This window comes from Narcine bancroftii, chromosome 10 (genome assembly GCF_036971445.1).
Source record: "Narcine bancroftii isolate sNarBan1 chromosome 10, sNarBan1.hap1, whole genome shotgun sequence".
Classification (NCBI taxonomy): Eukaryota; Metazoa; Chordata; class Chondrichthyes; order Torpediniformes; family Narcinidae; genus Narcine; species Narcine bancroftii.
Genome location: NC_091478.1, coordinates 63,905,852 through 63,919,827, shown reverse-complemented (window position 1 = coordinate 63,919,827; position 13,976 = coordinate 63,905,852). Strand labels below are relative to the sequence as shown.

Here is a 13,976-nt window from a genome sequence, read left to right as displayed (position 1 = left end):
AGTGAAATATTACCAGTAAGTGAAGGAGATTATTCCGTTTATAAGAATATTATTAATTTGAAGTGGACTGATCAAATTAAATATCTGGGTATAATTTTGAATGTTAACTATCAATCTTTATATAAATTAAATTATGCTCTGTTAATGAAAAAAATTAAAACTGATTTGATCAAATGGAAAGATTTACCTATTAATTTAATGGGAAGGATAAATACAATTAAGATGAATATCTTTCTGTGTATACAATATTTGTTTCAATCTATTCCATATTTGCTTGATAAAAATTTTTTTGAGATTTGAATAAAATGGTTAAGGAGTTTTTATGGAGGGTTAAATTTTTGAGAGTAGCTTTGAATAAATTAACTTGGAAATATGAGTTAGGGGGACTACGTTTACCACATTTTCAAAATTATTATGAGGCAGCCCAACTTAAATTTATTAGTTCATTGATGGATTTGGTACAGCCTCCTCGTTGGGCTAAAATTGAGATGGCAAGTATTTCTGAATTTGAAATACGTCAATTCTTGTTTAGATGGAATATAAATTTGTCACAACAATATAATGCGCCTATACTAAAACATTTAATGAAATTATGGATCAAGAAAAATAAAACGATAGGCTCTAGGGGTAAATTATTGGCTTTGACTCTGTTGTATAATAATCAACTTATTTCTTTTTCAATACATAATCAAAGTTTATTGCATTGGAGATTTGAAGGTGTGAAAAATTTGGGAGATTGTTTTAAAGAGGGTAAGTTTTTATCTTTTAATCAGATGAGGGAAGATTTTGGTATTGATAAGAACTCTTTATTTCTTTATTATCAAATTCGATCTTTGGTAAAAATGTACATTTGGTAGACATATGATTATATCTGAAAAGACTAAATTTGAGATTTTTCTTATGAAGGTACCAGAGAAGGGTTATATTTCATCTATGTATCAAATATTACAGGATGGTATGGATAAAAAGGGTTGGGATAGATCTAAAATTAAATGGGAAGCGGATACTGGTTTTATTTTTCCGAAGATGATTGGTTAAATATTTGTTATGATAGTGTAACTCGATTGATAAATGCACATTATGCAATGATTAATTACAATTTTTTACATCAATTTTATTTGACACCTGAAAATTTTTAAAAATATGGTTTTCATGAATCAGATTTGTGTTTTAGATGTGATGATATGGTTGGAACTTTTTTTCATGCTGTTTGGTTATGTATACATATACAATCTTTTTGGAAGAAAATTCAATCATTTTTAGAATACCTGTATAAAATTAAAATAGTTTTAGATCCAACAGTATTTTTATTGGGTAGTTTGCAACCTCTGAAAGGTTTGGGATTAGATAAATTCCAGCTTGCTTTTGTATATTTAGCTTTATCCGTAGCGAAAAAATGTATTGCTAGTATGTGTAAAGATACAAATATGATTGATATTAATAGATGGCATAATGAGATGAAATATTGTTTAATAATGGAAAAATTACATATGTTTCACATGATAATTATAATATTTTTTATTAATCAGTGGCTGTTTTCTCAGAATATTTACATTTCAATTTATATTGATTAGATTTTAATATATATTTAACTTTTTCTTTACTATTCTTTCTTTTTTCTTTTTTTTATGGCTCTCCTTAAGAGAGTTGGCTAAAAGGGGGGGGGGGGTTCTTTTCTTTTTTTATATATATATAAAAAAAATTCATGTTCATGTTTAATTGCTGCATATGTCGTATATATTTGTTTGTTGAACAAATAAATAAAGTTTAAAAAAAAATAATACGGTCAAAACAAAAATACTATGAACTGGGGAGAGAGCCCATAAAGTCCTCTCTTGGCAGTTGAGGACAGAACAGGCCTCAAGGACGATCAATGCGATACAAGCTGGGAATGGCAGGATCACATATAGAAGATCAATGAGTCCTTCAGGGAATTTTAAGAGGGTCTATACAAATTAGAGCTAAAAGTGGGGTCTGATAAAGTCAACAGGTTCCTGCCTAAATGAGAGTTTCCAAATTTAGACCCAGAAGAACAGGAGAGCCTAGATCTTCCCTTCAAAGAGGAAGAGATAGGGAAAGCATTGACCTCACTGCAGATTAACAAGTCTCCAGGGAGGATGGATTTCCACCGGAATTTTGCAATAAATTTAAAGATTTACTGATAGCCCTTTATTTGGAGGTGGTGGACCAGGCAATGGAGACCCATACCCTCCCAGAATCTTTTTCGACAGCAATCATTATGACGATACAAAAAAAAATCTACTATTGCCTTCTTTCTTACTGTTAAACAAAGATTATAAGATATTTTCACGTAGGATAGGTGATGTGATATTTGACAAAACTAACAAACAAAGACAAAGCAGGCTTTGTCCAAAAGAGATAGGCAACGGACAACATTAACAGACTGTTGAGTATAACACATCTGGCATAAACCAGAAATGAGAGAAGTCTAGCTGTGGCCCTGGATGCAGAAAATCATTTGACAGGGTGTAATGGGATTTTCTATTCTAGGTGCTGGAAAATTTTGGGTTAGCACCAACTTTTAAAAATTGGTTAAAGGTGCTGTATCATGTGCCCAAGGCTAAAGTTGAGACCAACGGACAAATTTCTCCATCTTTCCCACTGACAAGATCAAGTAGACAAGGGTGCGTGCTGTTTCCAGCCCTATTCATATGGGTCATAGAAACATTAGCCGAAGCCATTTGCCAGGATCCAGACATTATAGGTTTTGGGGCAGGCCATGAAGAACATAAAATCAACTTATTTGCAGATGGCATACTGTTATATCTGACAGACCTAGCAAATTCATTGTCCGGTCTGCGCTCTACTCTGGAAGACTATGAAGAGATCTCTGGCTACAAAGTTAATTGGAGCAAGAGTGAAATTATGCCACTCACTAAGGGGGACTACAGTCAATGTCAGCAGAACAGCTACTTAAAGTGGCCACAAAATGGGATCAAATATCTAGGAGTTAGAAGAGAGAACAACTTGAATAATTTATATAAACTGAATTATACCCCCTTGCTTGAAAGAATCAAGGAGGACTTAAATAGATGGATGACCCTGCCAATAACCTTGGTGGGCAAGATCAACTATATTAAAATGAATGTATTGCCGAGGCTTCAGTACCTCTTTCAGACATTGCCCATGGCATTGCCCTGGGGATTCTTCCAAAATTTGCTCTCACGAGTAAGAACATTTCTATGCAACAGAAAGGTAGCCTGGGATTACAGTCTGGGCAGATTCCAAATACCAGACTTCAAGAAATACTATTGGGGAGCCCATTCGAGATGCATCACCTCACTCTTTGAAGGGGGAAACGTACCATCCTAAGCACAAATTGATCTGCACACGATGGGCGAGAAGGTAGTAGAGGACTTTATTTATAAATGGGATGCCAAATTGTTATCTGGAAAAGCAGGTAGCCCTATACTAAAATAAATCATCAATATCCGGAACAAAATTTACCAATATTTAGGCATCAAACTGGGACTGTCCCCAAAAACACTCCTGCCTTCGAATAGATTAAAACCATTAATGGTAGATAACAAGATCCTGGACACCTGGCGATATAACAGTGTCAGGTGCATCGAGGACTGTTACAAGCAGGGGCATCTTATGTCATTTGAACAACTCAGACACAAGTATGGCTTCTCAAACAAGACATTCCAATGCTGCTTTCAGACAAGATCTTTTCTACAGGACAAATTAGGTCCAACCATGGCCCTGCCAGAATGCAGTGACATAGAGACCATGATTCAAAGGGGGTACACGGAAATTCATCTTGACAATGTATTTCCTGCTCCAAGCAGAAGGACCCAAACCAGGCCTTTACAAATCAAGGACGAGGTGGGAGTTGGACTTAGGAATAGTAATTGATGAGTGATGCTGGTCCGACATAGGTCAGACCAGCACAACTACAACCATCAACGCATGGTACAGGCTGGTGCAGTCCAAATTTCTGCACGAGCTGTATCAGATGCCGCAAAAATTGAATAGATCTAAATCAGAATCAATAGTTCAATGTTTTAGATGTAGCACTGAGACAGGAACCTTTGTGCCCACAACCTGGACATCTACCAAAGTGAGGCCCTTTTGGATGGAGCTAAGTCAAGTCCTAGGGAAAATCATAGGCAAATAATTCCCACAGGACTCTGAGTTATTCCTGATAGGAAACATAATGGACACAAGACCTACAGTGAAGCTGTCCAAATTCCAAATTCAATTCGTAATGATTGCATTGGCAATGGCCATAAAATGCATAGCAGTTACCTGGAATTCTGACTCCTGTCTGAGTATTGTGCGCTGGATCAGGGAAATGCAAAGTTGTGTTCCCCTGGAGAAGATCACTTACAACTTAAGAAAAAAATAAGATGCCTTCAAAAAAATTTGGCAACCATACTTAAATTTCATAGGAGCACGACTATAGGTGGACTGTCATGTTTCACCACCCTGCCTTCCCTGTCTACTCAACAATGGTTGGGGGGGGAGGGTGGAGCGGTCCATCTCATTCCAACCAGGTAAAGTCAAGAAAAGAAAGCAGTCTGTACTCTGACCGCTTTGCCATGACAAACCCACAAAATCCCGATATATGTTTCATCCCTTTGTTGTGAATGTCCTTAGTGTCCTGTGTAAATGTGGTTAGTTAAACATCTAGTGTTAATTATGGGGGTTGGGAGGAAGAGAGATAAAAAGAGCTTGAACTCTGCAGAAATTGTATAAAATGGATAATTGTAAATTGTAGTCAATGCTGATTATGTTAACGTTGACAGTGATAATATTGTTAACTTTTTGAGTTCAAGATTGGAAAATCATAAATAAAATATTCAAAAAAAATTTGCTAGCCTTACAGATAAAGAATCTCAATTAGGCAACAGATTGGAACAAGGTTGCCAGATATGTTTCATAACAAAACTACAAGACAGGGCTCAATTAATATCGAATGACCAACAATTAACCTAACATTAATTAAGCTGCATATCCACACAGATGGATGTTTATGAAAAGCTGGAACAATCAGCTGCAATAAATCTGTACAATTAATTTGTGAAACTCCCGACAAAAGTACTATATAAGATGTACCAAAAGGTTGTATGAGTTGAGTGAGGTTAGGTGCAGAGAACGAGTTTCATTGTTTACTCATTCTTTGTACTTCTCACTCCAACTAGCATAGTACAATAAAAAGTGATTGTGCGCTCTTTGGTTCTGCTGTTTGGTTTATTTTATTATTAGGTTAACTTTAACAAGTGCCTCTTGCAAGACTCAGTCACCTGACAAGACAGTAGAGTAAGAACAGTCCCAAAGGAGCAACTAAATGCTGATTCAATCAACAGACACACCTTCACTGATTCTTTTCTTTCCAAAGGCATTGCCATTTTGTTTTTCTCTTACATTTTTAGTCAATCCTTGAAATCCTGGATGACTTATTTCCACTCCAGTTTTGTGGATTTCAAAGCAGATGAAGAGGTTAGCATCAGAATTGGGTATTTTGTTACATAGTGTATTCCATCAGCTGTTTATAGAAGACTTCCTTTTGATGCCAATGCATACACTAAAGGTTTGAATATCATTCCAAAGCTGATTTACCACTTTCAACAGTCACGAGCCTAGATTCTGAGGTCAATGGAGATACTCCAATTTATGAAGGAGGTTTTGAGCATATCCTTGAATCTTTTCTTCTGTCCAACTGGTGATCTCTTAGTGACAGTGCCCAGGAGTCAGGGGTTGGGCATGTGAATAACACCATCTACTCACCAGAACCAGTTAGGTTTAAGAAGTGCTGACTGTGAAAGTGTTGTGAATGTTCTTAATCATCTAGTAGAGTATGGACGATCTGTAAATATGCCATTGCTATTCTTTTCAGTGGCTTGAAATGATTGCTATAGATAGCCCAGGTGCCAGACCAAGAGTTCTGTGTCCAGATTAAGCATAGTGTGGGTTGAACAATTTTTAATTTGTTCTGAAGATGAGTTGTTCTCCTGCAGAAAGTATCTTAATAGGGACATGAAACATTGTGACAAGAAAGACTGAGAAAAGTGTTGGGAGAAATTATAGGCGTTGAAAATAGCAAGCAGGAGCCTGATTTTACTGTTTAGACTAGTATCCAAAAATGTCAAAATAATTCTTGTTGCCATTTTATCAGGTAGCAAAGAAATATTGAGTGCTAGATGTACTGAATAGACCTCTGGGAACTCTCTGAACCAAAGAGTTCTGGAGGCAAAATAATTTGAGGCTTGGAAGAAGAGGTAGATAAGATTTCGTACATCAGAGAAATTCAGGTACATTGAGAATTGCAACAGAATAGTAGTTGAGATCTGGGTAATAGATCAGCCATGATCACATTGAACGCCAAGACAGGTTTCAGGGACAAGGTGGCCAAGCCTTACTACTTTCTTGTGTTCTCATACAGTCAGGAATCACTTTAAACTGGGAGTGATCATAAGTAAAATCTTAATTAACACAAACCTTTTGACTGGACATTGCTGGATTTTTTTTCCTACAATTTAGTTCAAACCAGAAGCTTCAAAAGATAATGAATATCAAAGAACAAGGCAGTTATTTCAATGGGTGAGGGGTGGAAATGGAATTTCAAGGAATTATCATGTGGGGTGTAATGAATCCACAGAAGTGAACTGCTGTTAAGTAGTTAATTTCATAGATGGTATGCCAGAGGCATCTTTCTCCAGTTTCTAAGAAATGGTTCATAGGTTTCTTCAGGGTGACTTTTGTCCATTGGATAATAGTTTATCAGGTTGAACATTCAAGTTCAAATCCAAGTTTAAAGTCACATGTATCAAAAATAGTGATAGAGGTTGTTTCGCGAGCAGCAGACTGCAGGTATCTCATAGAACAACAAGATAGAACAAAAGCACAGTTACAGAGAGAGATCAGTTGGTGTGGAACAAAGGCAACATAATTTTACTATTTTATGGTTCAGTCAGGTGAATGAATGAGAAAGAAAATCTCCTCAAATATGAAGGCGTGTGATTTTGTACTTGAGAATCCTGATGGGAAGGAAGGGGTGAAAAAACAATGGCGAGGGTGGGATGAGTCAAAATAGTGATTTTCTTTTCCCTCAGGCTTCTGAGAAAGTAGAGCGGTTGGTATCACTGCATCAACATGGGTGGACCAGGTCAAGTCAATGGATATGCTTAACCCCCAGAAACTTAAAGTTGTCTACTATCTTCACCGCACCACTACTGATATGGACTAGGGAGTGGACTGCATCCCCCTCCAGAAATCTATGACCGACTCCTCTGTCTTGCTGACATTGGGAGCAAAGTTGTTGACCTGGCACCAAACCACAAATCCCTCTATCTTTCTTCTGCACTCTGCTTCATTGTTGATAGAGATTCTGCCTATGATGATGGAATTGTTGCTGTGTTTGACTACACAGACATGTACTGAAAGTATAGTAAAGAACTATGAAATGCTTGGCAATGAGAGATAATAAATTTCCCATACAGGTCTTATGTAAATGAATTTATTCTCGAGACAAATTCTGTCACATGTATTGTAGTAATCTGGAATAGGTGGTTGAGAGGAAAGCTGGACCAAATTGCTTACGCTTTGCCAAGGAGATTATTTTCCTTTCTTTTAAAAATCAGGTCACATTTCTGTTAACATTATTTTAATGCTAATCATAAGATTATAGAATTGGAATTATAAAATTATTACACCATGGGGTGTAATAACTCAAGCAGTTATTGTACTTATTGACTAAAACAATAAAACACAAAAAAGTTCACCTTTCACTTACTTATGCTAAATATTCCTGCGAATCATCTATATAACATGCCCATAATGTCCAACAAATTAGTGTAAATAGCATTGATATATGTAAACACCAAGACCTAGGCTTAGATCATGATGCAAGGTAAAAGGTACCTTATTTCTGTTAAAGTGACTAAGAATGGTTGGTTCCTTGGGAAAAATAGGCTTTTATTTTTGTGGCATGCAATAAAGTTGTCTGTGAGGTCAGATATGCCTTTGTGGTAGGGAAGGTAGAAATAAAGGTAGATCCATCACAGATTGTTTATGTTTGTATCAACTTGCATCTGATTACAGCACATCAGATACAAAAACATGTACGTTGGTCATCCACCCATCCTCATAACATATGGAACACAATGAACGGAAATTTGAAAAAAATGTTGACATTTGTTACTCCAGAGCAGTGAATTCAGTCTCTCACCATTTCAAATAGACGTCTCAGAAGGAAACGGATGCGTACTTTTGAAGATTTTGGGAAATTCATCTGGTAACAGAGTGTTGGTGCAAGTAAAAAATAGTAAATATCTAAAAAGAAGATTCACAAAAAAATTACATTTCATTGACTAGTGATAATTATAGATGTAATTTTCCTTCATAGTTCCCCTTTGAATACTTCGGCACAAAATGAAAAATAAATAAACATTAAATTTACAGAATACATTTCCACTGTGATGAATTGAACAATAATGTGATAAGAAGTTTTTTTTTGAAGTTTTTATGAAGGTGTTCATTTCAAACCCTAACATTAACAAAAAACAATAAATGTTTGTGCAAGCTAAAAGAGCAAAAAATGTGTCAACCCTGCTAGAAAAATATTAATTGTTCTGCAATTTATGCCATGAGTTTTGATCTTAAGAATCTTAAGTTTCTACAAGGAAGAAGAGAATGATGAACTTAAAACTTACAGCTTCTTCAGATGGGTAAAGTTGGCATCAGTCTTCTAATGGAAGAAGGTAATCACAGTATTTTTGTACTTTCAGCCACAACTAAAAGTACATATTGAGATTATAGTGTCATTGCTGCATCATGAAAAACACAGCTGATTCAAGATAACATTTAAAAAACACAATGCTGGAGAAACTCAGATCAAACAATGTACTTTATATAGCAAAGATAGATACATAACCAACATTTCGGGCTTGAGCCCTTCATCAAGGGCAAAATGTTGGTTATGTATCTTTATCTTTGTTATATAAAGTACACTGTATGACCTGCTGAGTTTCTACAGTATTGTCTTTTTACTTCAACCATGGTGTCTGCAGACTTTCTTGTTTTACTTCAAGAAAACATTTGGTGCTCCAGAAAGAGCAAGGAGTCCCATAGCCTGAGGTTTGTGAGGAATTCAAAGAATAACAGGATAAGGGAAGCAAAGGTGCCTGAAACTCCCCTAACTCAGCATCCATAGCCTCAAGCCCTGAACATTCAAAATACCAAGGATTCCCTTGTAGAGAGTTGCATTTCATAATGAGCCTGCAAAATTTTGTTCCCAATGTAAACCGAGCCATTTTCTCCAGCACTGAAAACATTATAGTCACAGAATTTTAGAGCCAAACAGCATGGAACTGGCCCTTCACCCCAACTTGTTTGTGCTGACCAAATTGGCATTCTGGGCTACTCCCATTTCCAGGTCCATATAACTTTGTATTTTCATCCCAACCTTACCACACATGCAAAGATGCACTTAGAAACATAGAAGAGAGGAGCAGGAGTAGGTCATTCGACCCTTCGAGCCTGCTCCGCCATTCAACGAGATCATGGCTGATCTTAAAGTTCAGTACCCCGTCCCCGCCTTCTCTCCGTAACCTTTAATACCCTTATACTGAAGAAATATATCTAATTTCCTCTTAAATATATTTAATGAACCTGCCTCTACTGCCCTCTGTGGCAATGAATTCCACAGATTCACCACCCTCTGGGTCAAGAAATTCCTCCTCATCTCAGTCCTAAATGGTTTGCCTATTATCCTCAAACCATGGCCCCGGGTTCTGGATTTTCCCATCATTGGAAACATCCCATCTGCATCCATTCTGTCCAGTCCTGCCAGAATTTTATAGGTCTCTATGAGATCCCCTCTCAATCTTCTAAACTCCAGCGAGTATAATCCCAATTTGCGCAATCTTTCCTCATAAGTCATTCCTGCCATTCCAGGTATCAGCCTGGTGAATCACCTCTGCACTCTCTCCATTGCAAGAACATCCTTCCTTAGATAAGGTGACCAAAACTGCACACAATACTCTAGGTGGGGTCTCACCAAGGCCCTGTACAGCTGCAGTAAGGTATCCTTGTTCCCATACTCAAACCCTCTTGATATGAAGGCCAACATACCATTTGCCTTTTTAACCGCCTGTTGTACCTGCATGCTCGCCTTCTGAAACTGATGTACAAGTACCCCTAGGTCTCTCTGCACTTCCCTATCTCTTAATCTATTGCCATTCAAATAGTAATCTGCCCTCCGGTTTGTATTACCAAAGTGGATAACCTCACATTTATCCACATTGTAGTGCATTTGCCATGTATCTCCCCAGTCCCTCAATTTATCCAAATCACACTGGAGCTTCCTGACCCCCTCTTCCGTGCACACAACCCCTCCTAGCTTAGTGTCATCTGCAAATTTGGAGATATTACATCTAATCCCTTCATACAGATCATTAATGTAAATTGTGAACAGCTGGGGTCCCAGTACAGATCCCTGTGGTACCCCACTGGTCACTGCCTGCCACTCAGAAAACGAGACATTTATCCCAACTCTCTGTCTTCTACCTGCCAGCCAGTTCTCAATCCACATCAATACTTTGCCCCCAATCCCATGAGCCTTGATTTTGGAAGCCAGTCGTTTATGCGGGACTGAGAATTTGTCCACCTTAATACACCCCATGGCTGCCAATTCCTACTTATTTTATTTCTTATATGGCCCAGGAAATCACAAATCATTTCCTTCAATTCTATAATATTCGCACAGTAAAGAATGATGAGAAATATTATTTTCAAATTTCTCCCATCTCCTGTGGTTCTACACAAGGATAGCCATGTTAATCTTTAATGAGACCAATCCTCTTCCTAGCCACGCTTTATTTAACTCTACTAGATAGAAGGCTACATGGTTCACATGCCCATGACCAGATTTCTAATACAAACACTCAAATATGAGTTTAGGAAAAGATTACTAGGTGGACAGAGGAAACGTTTCAAGCTTCTTTGAGGGAAAGCAACATCCTAACATAAAATAATAACCAAAGCCACTGTTTCATAACTTTAACACAAATAGAGTTGAAAAAAAATTACTTATCCAAAATTTGAAAATATGACAAGCTGATCCCACAATAAACAGTATGCTGAACTTAACAAGAGTACTAGAAGAAAATTCAGTGCAGCTTAGGCCTCAGGATGAAGAGATAATTTTCTCTCCTTATTCTTGTCCATGCTATTTTTTAATACCATAGAATCACGGAAACATGCCCTTTAGCCCAATTTGTTTACATCAACAAGTAATTTATCTATGATAGTCCCATTTGCCTGCATTTGGCCCATATCCCTGCAAACTTTCCAATCCAAGTATGTTTAATAATCACAATTGTATTTAATTCTGACAGTTTATTTCATATACCCACCATTCTCTGTATGGAAAAGGTTGCCCCCCCCCCCACCCCTTCCATGTTCCTCAAACCTTCCCCTCTCACTTTAAACCCAGTTTTGCAGACCCCTTCCCTAGGGAAAAGACTAGAAGTATTCATCTTATTTATGACCCTCAGAATTTTATATACCTCAAAAAAGTTATCTCTCAGCTTCCTATACTCCAGAGAAAGAAGTCTTAGCTTTTCCAGTCTCTCCTTATAACTTAAGCCCATCATTGTGAATCTTTTCTGCAACCTTTCCATCTTAATTGTATCCTTCCTATAGCTGAAGGACCAGAACTGCACACAATACTCCGAATGTGGCCTTACGAACATCTAGTAAAGTGGGAACATGATATCCCAGCTCCTGTACTCAATGCCTTGACTGAGGAAGTCAAGCATGCAAAACCCCTTTCTTCACCATCCTGTATTTCTAAGACTCTCCATTCCACAGTACTCCCCAGATCCCTGCCATTTACTGTGCAAGTCCTCCTGGTTTGACTTACCAAATGCAGCTCCTTACACTTGACTGAATTAAATTTTATATGCCATTCCTTGGTTGACTTCCTCAGTTGTAATCCTCTAAAGCCTTCATCATGAGTCCATTTGACTCGTTTAAATATCTTGGTTACCCAGCCTCTCGTGGTAACTCAAGCACTGTCCACCGCACTATCAAATTTAGCGCCATCCACAATTTTACTCACTATTTTAACTATATTATCATCTAGTTCAAGTTATAAGGTAAAGAGGTAATTCTTGCACCTATCTTCACCATGTTCTTTTTATAGTGGTGGAAGATTGTTTTACTTTTATCCTAAAACTCTTACAGCTGAAAAGAAAACCCAATCAATAAAAATATAAGAATTGAATAAGGGTATGATGAATGAATTAAAACAACCCTCCTATTTTCCATAATAACAAAATAAATAATTACATCCCATTATCTATAAAAAATAAACACAAGTAAATTCTATACCTCTTATTGTCAAGTTGTCTGGATAAGTAATAACTTGATCAATGTTGTTCCAATAACTGTTGCTTTCATCATTCCCAAATACACATGATGTAATGCCTGTAAAAATATTTGGTATATAAATGTCACAAGATGTCAAAATCTGAGAAAAATCTGTAAAACTACTTGAAAATATTTAATATAAATTTACCTGGTTGTTTCATGGCTGACTTGAGACCCAAAGGCGCCCATTCTTCACGAAGCCACCTATTCACCTCATGGTATGAGTACAACTTCATGAAAATGATGCTGTGCACTGTTAATACCATTGCTGACCCAACTGCATGCATAAATAATCCAAAAAGGGAGAAGGAAAACAGGGATATGATAAATCATTTTGTTTAGTTATTTTACTATTCTGTGCCTAGAATGTGATACCAGAAAGCAGAGACCTTGTTTGATTCCAGTTTCCAAGACAGAGTCAGTAACTGATTAACAACATTTTTTTCTATCATGCTCAAGCTTCAAAAAGGTACAAGGTACTTTATAACCATATACAGCACAGAACAGGCCAGTTTGACCCTATTACTCCATGCCGGAACAAATCCCCACCCTCCTAGTCCCACTGACCAGCACCTGGTCCATACCCCTCCAATCCTCTCCCCTCCATGTAATTATCCAGTCTTTCCTTAAATGTAAATAACGTCGGGAGGAGTCACGTGATGGAGTAGTGGCCGGTCAGGGAATTCCAGCCCTCTCCCGAAAAGTTAAAAAAAAAACACACAAAGCACAAAGGTACAAGATTAAAATTTACAATAAAGTAAAAATAAAGGTGAGAAGAAAATGGCAGCGAAGAGAGAAAAGTCGAAAACAACAGGAAGAAAAGAGGAAGAAAGAACGTCGGAAGAAGAAGGTGAAGGCCTTACCTGTCTGAAGAGGCCCGCCGTGGAGAGAGAAGCCCGCTCCCTCAGGTCAGTGGAAGTCCCGGGCTCGGGTCTACAAAAATGGCTCACAGAGCCGAGTAAAAGTGCGCAACCGCGCATGAAAAAAAACACACTGACGGGAGGGGGGAACAGCTGCGGAGTCGATCTCCACAGCTGAGAGAGACACCTGCAGCACAGCAACAGGTGCAGAACACAGACAATAACGACAACAAGAAAGAAGAGGGTAAAAAGAAAACAAGGACACAACAGATGGTCAACCCAGAGGAAAAAGAAGAAGAACAGAAAGAAATGGAAGAAGAAGAGAAAGGCAAGACAATGGATGTATCTTTTTAAAAAGAATAAATGGAATCAGTGAAAGAATGGCAATTACAAGAATTTAATGAGATAAAAAGAAGAATTAAGAATGCAGAAGAAAAAATGAATAAAATAGAAATGGTCATGTCAGAGATAGGAAAAAGAGTGGAAAATATGGAAGAACGAGAAATAATTGTAGAAATGGAAGTAGAAGACTTAAAAGAGAAATTAGAAGAATCTAATAAAAAAGTTAAAGAGGCACATTAGCTGTTAGCTCAGAAGATAGATATAATAGAAAACTATAATAGAAGAATTAATATAACGATAGTGGGCCTTAAGGAAGATGAAGAAGGCAAGAATATGAGAGAATTTATAAAAGATTGGATCCCCAGGGTCCGAGGA

The 13,976-nt window shown here is 37.3% G+C and overlaps 1 protein-coding gene across 5 annotated transcripts in view; it reads right to left on the bottom strand.

Annotated features, from left to right (window-relative positions):
* LOC138744630 (diacylglycerol O-acyltransferase 1-like) overlaps positions 1–13,976 on the bottom strand; it is a 132,679-nt gene that overhangs the window by 55,199 nt on the left and 63,504 nt on the right. For all 5 annotated transcript variants that reach the window (XM_069901078.1, XM_069901079.1, XM_069901080.1 and 2 more), the window contains 3 exons: positions 12,548–12,676; positions 12,361–12,456; positions 8,195–8,298 (listed from right to left, as the gene is read on the bottom strand). In XM_069901078.1, coding sequence (XP_069757179.1) covers positions 8,195–8,298; positions 12,361–12,456; positions 12,548–12,676 — 329 coding nt within the window. The remainder of the gene's footprint in view (positions 1–8,194; positions 8,299–12,360; positions 12,457–12,547; positions 12,677–13,976) is intronic.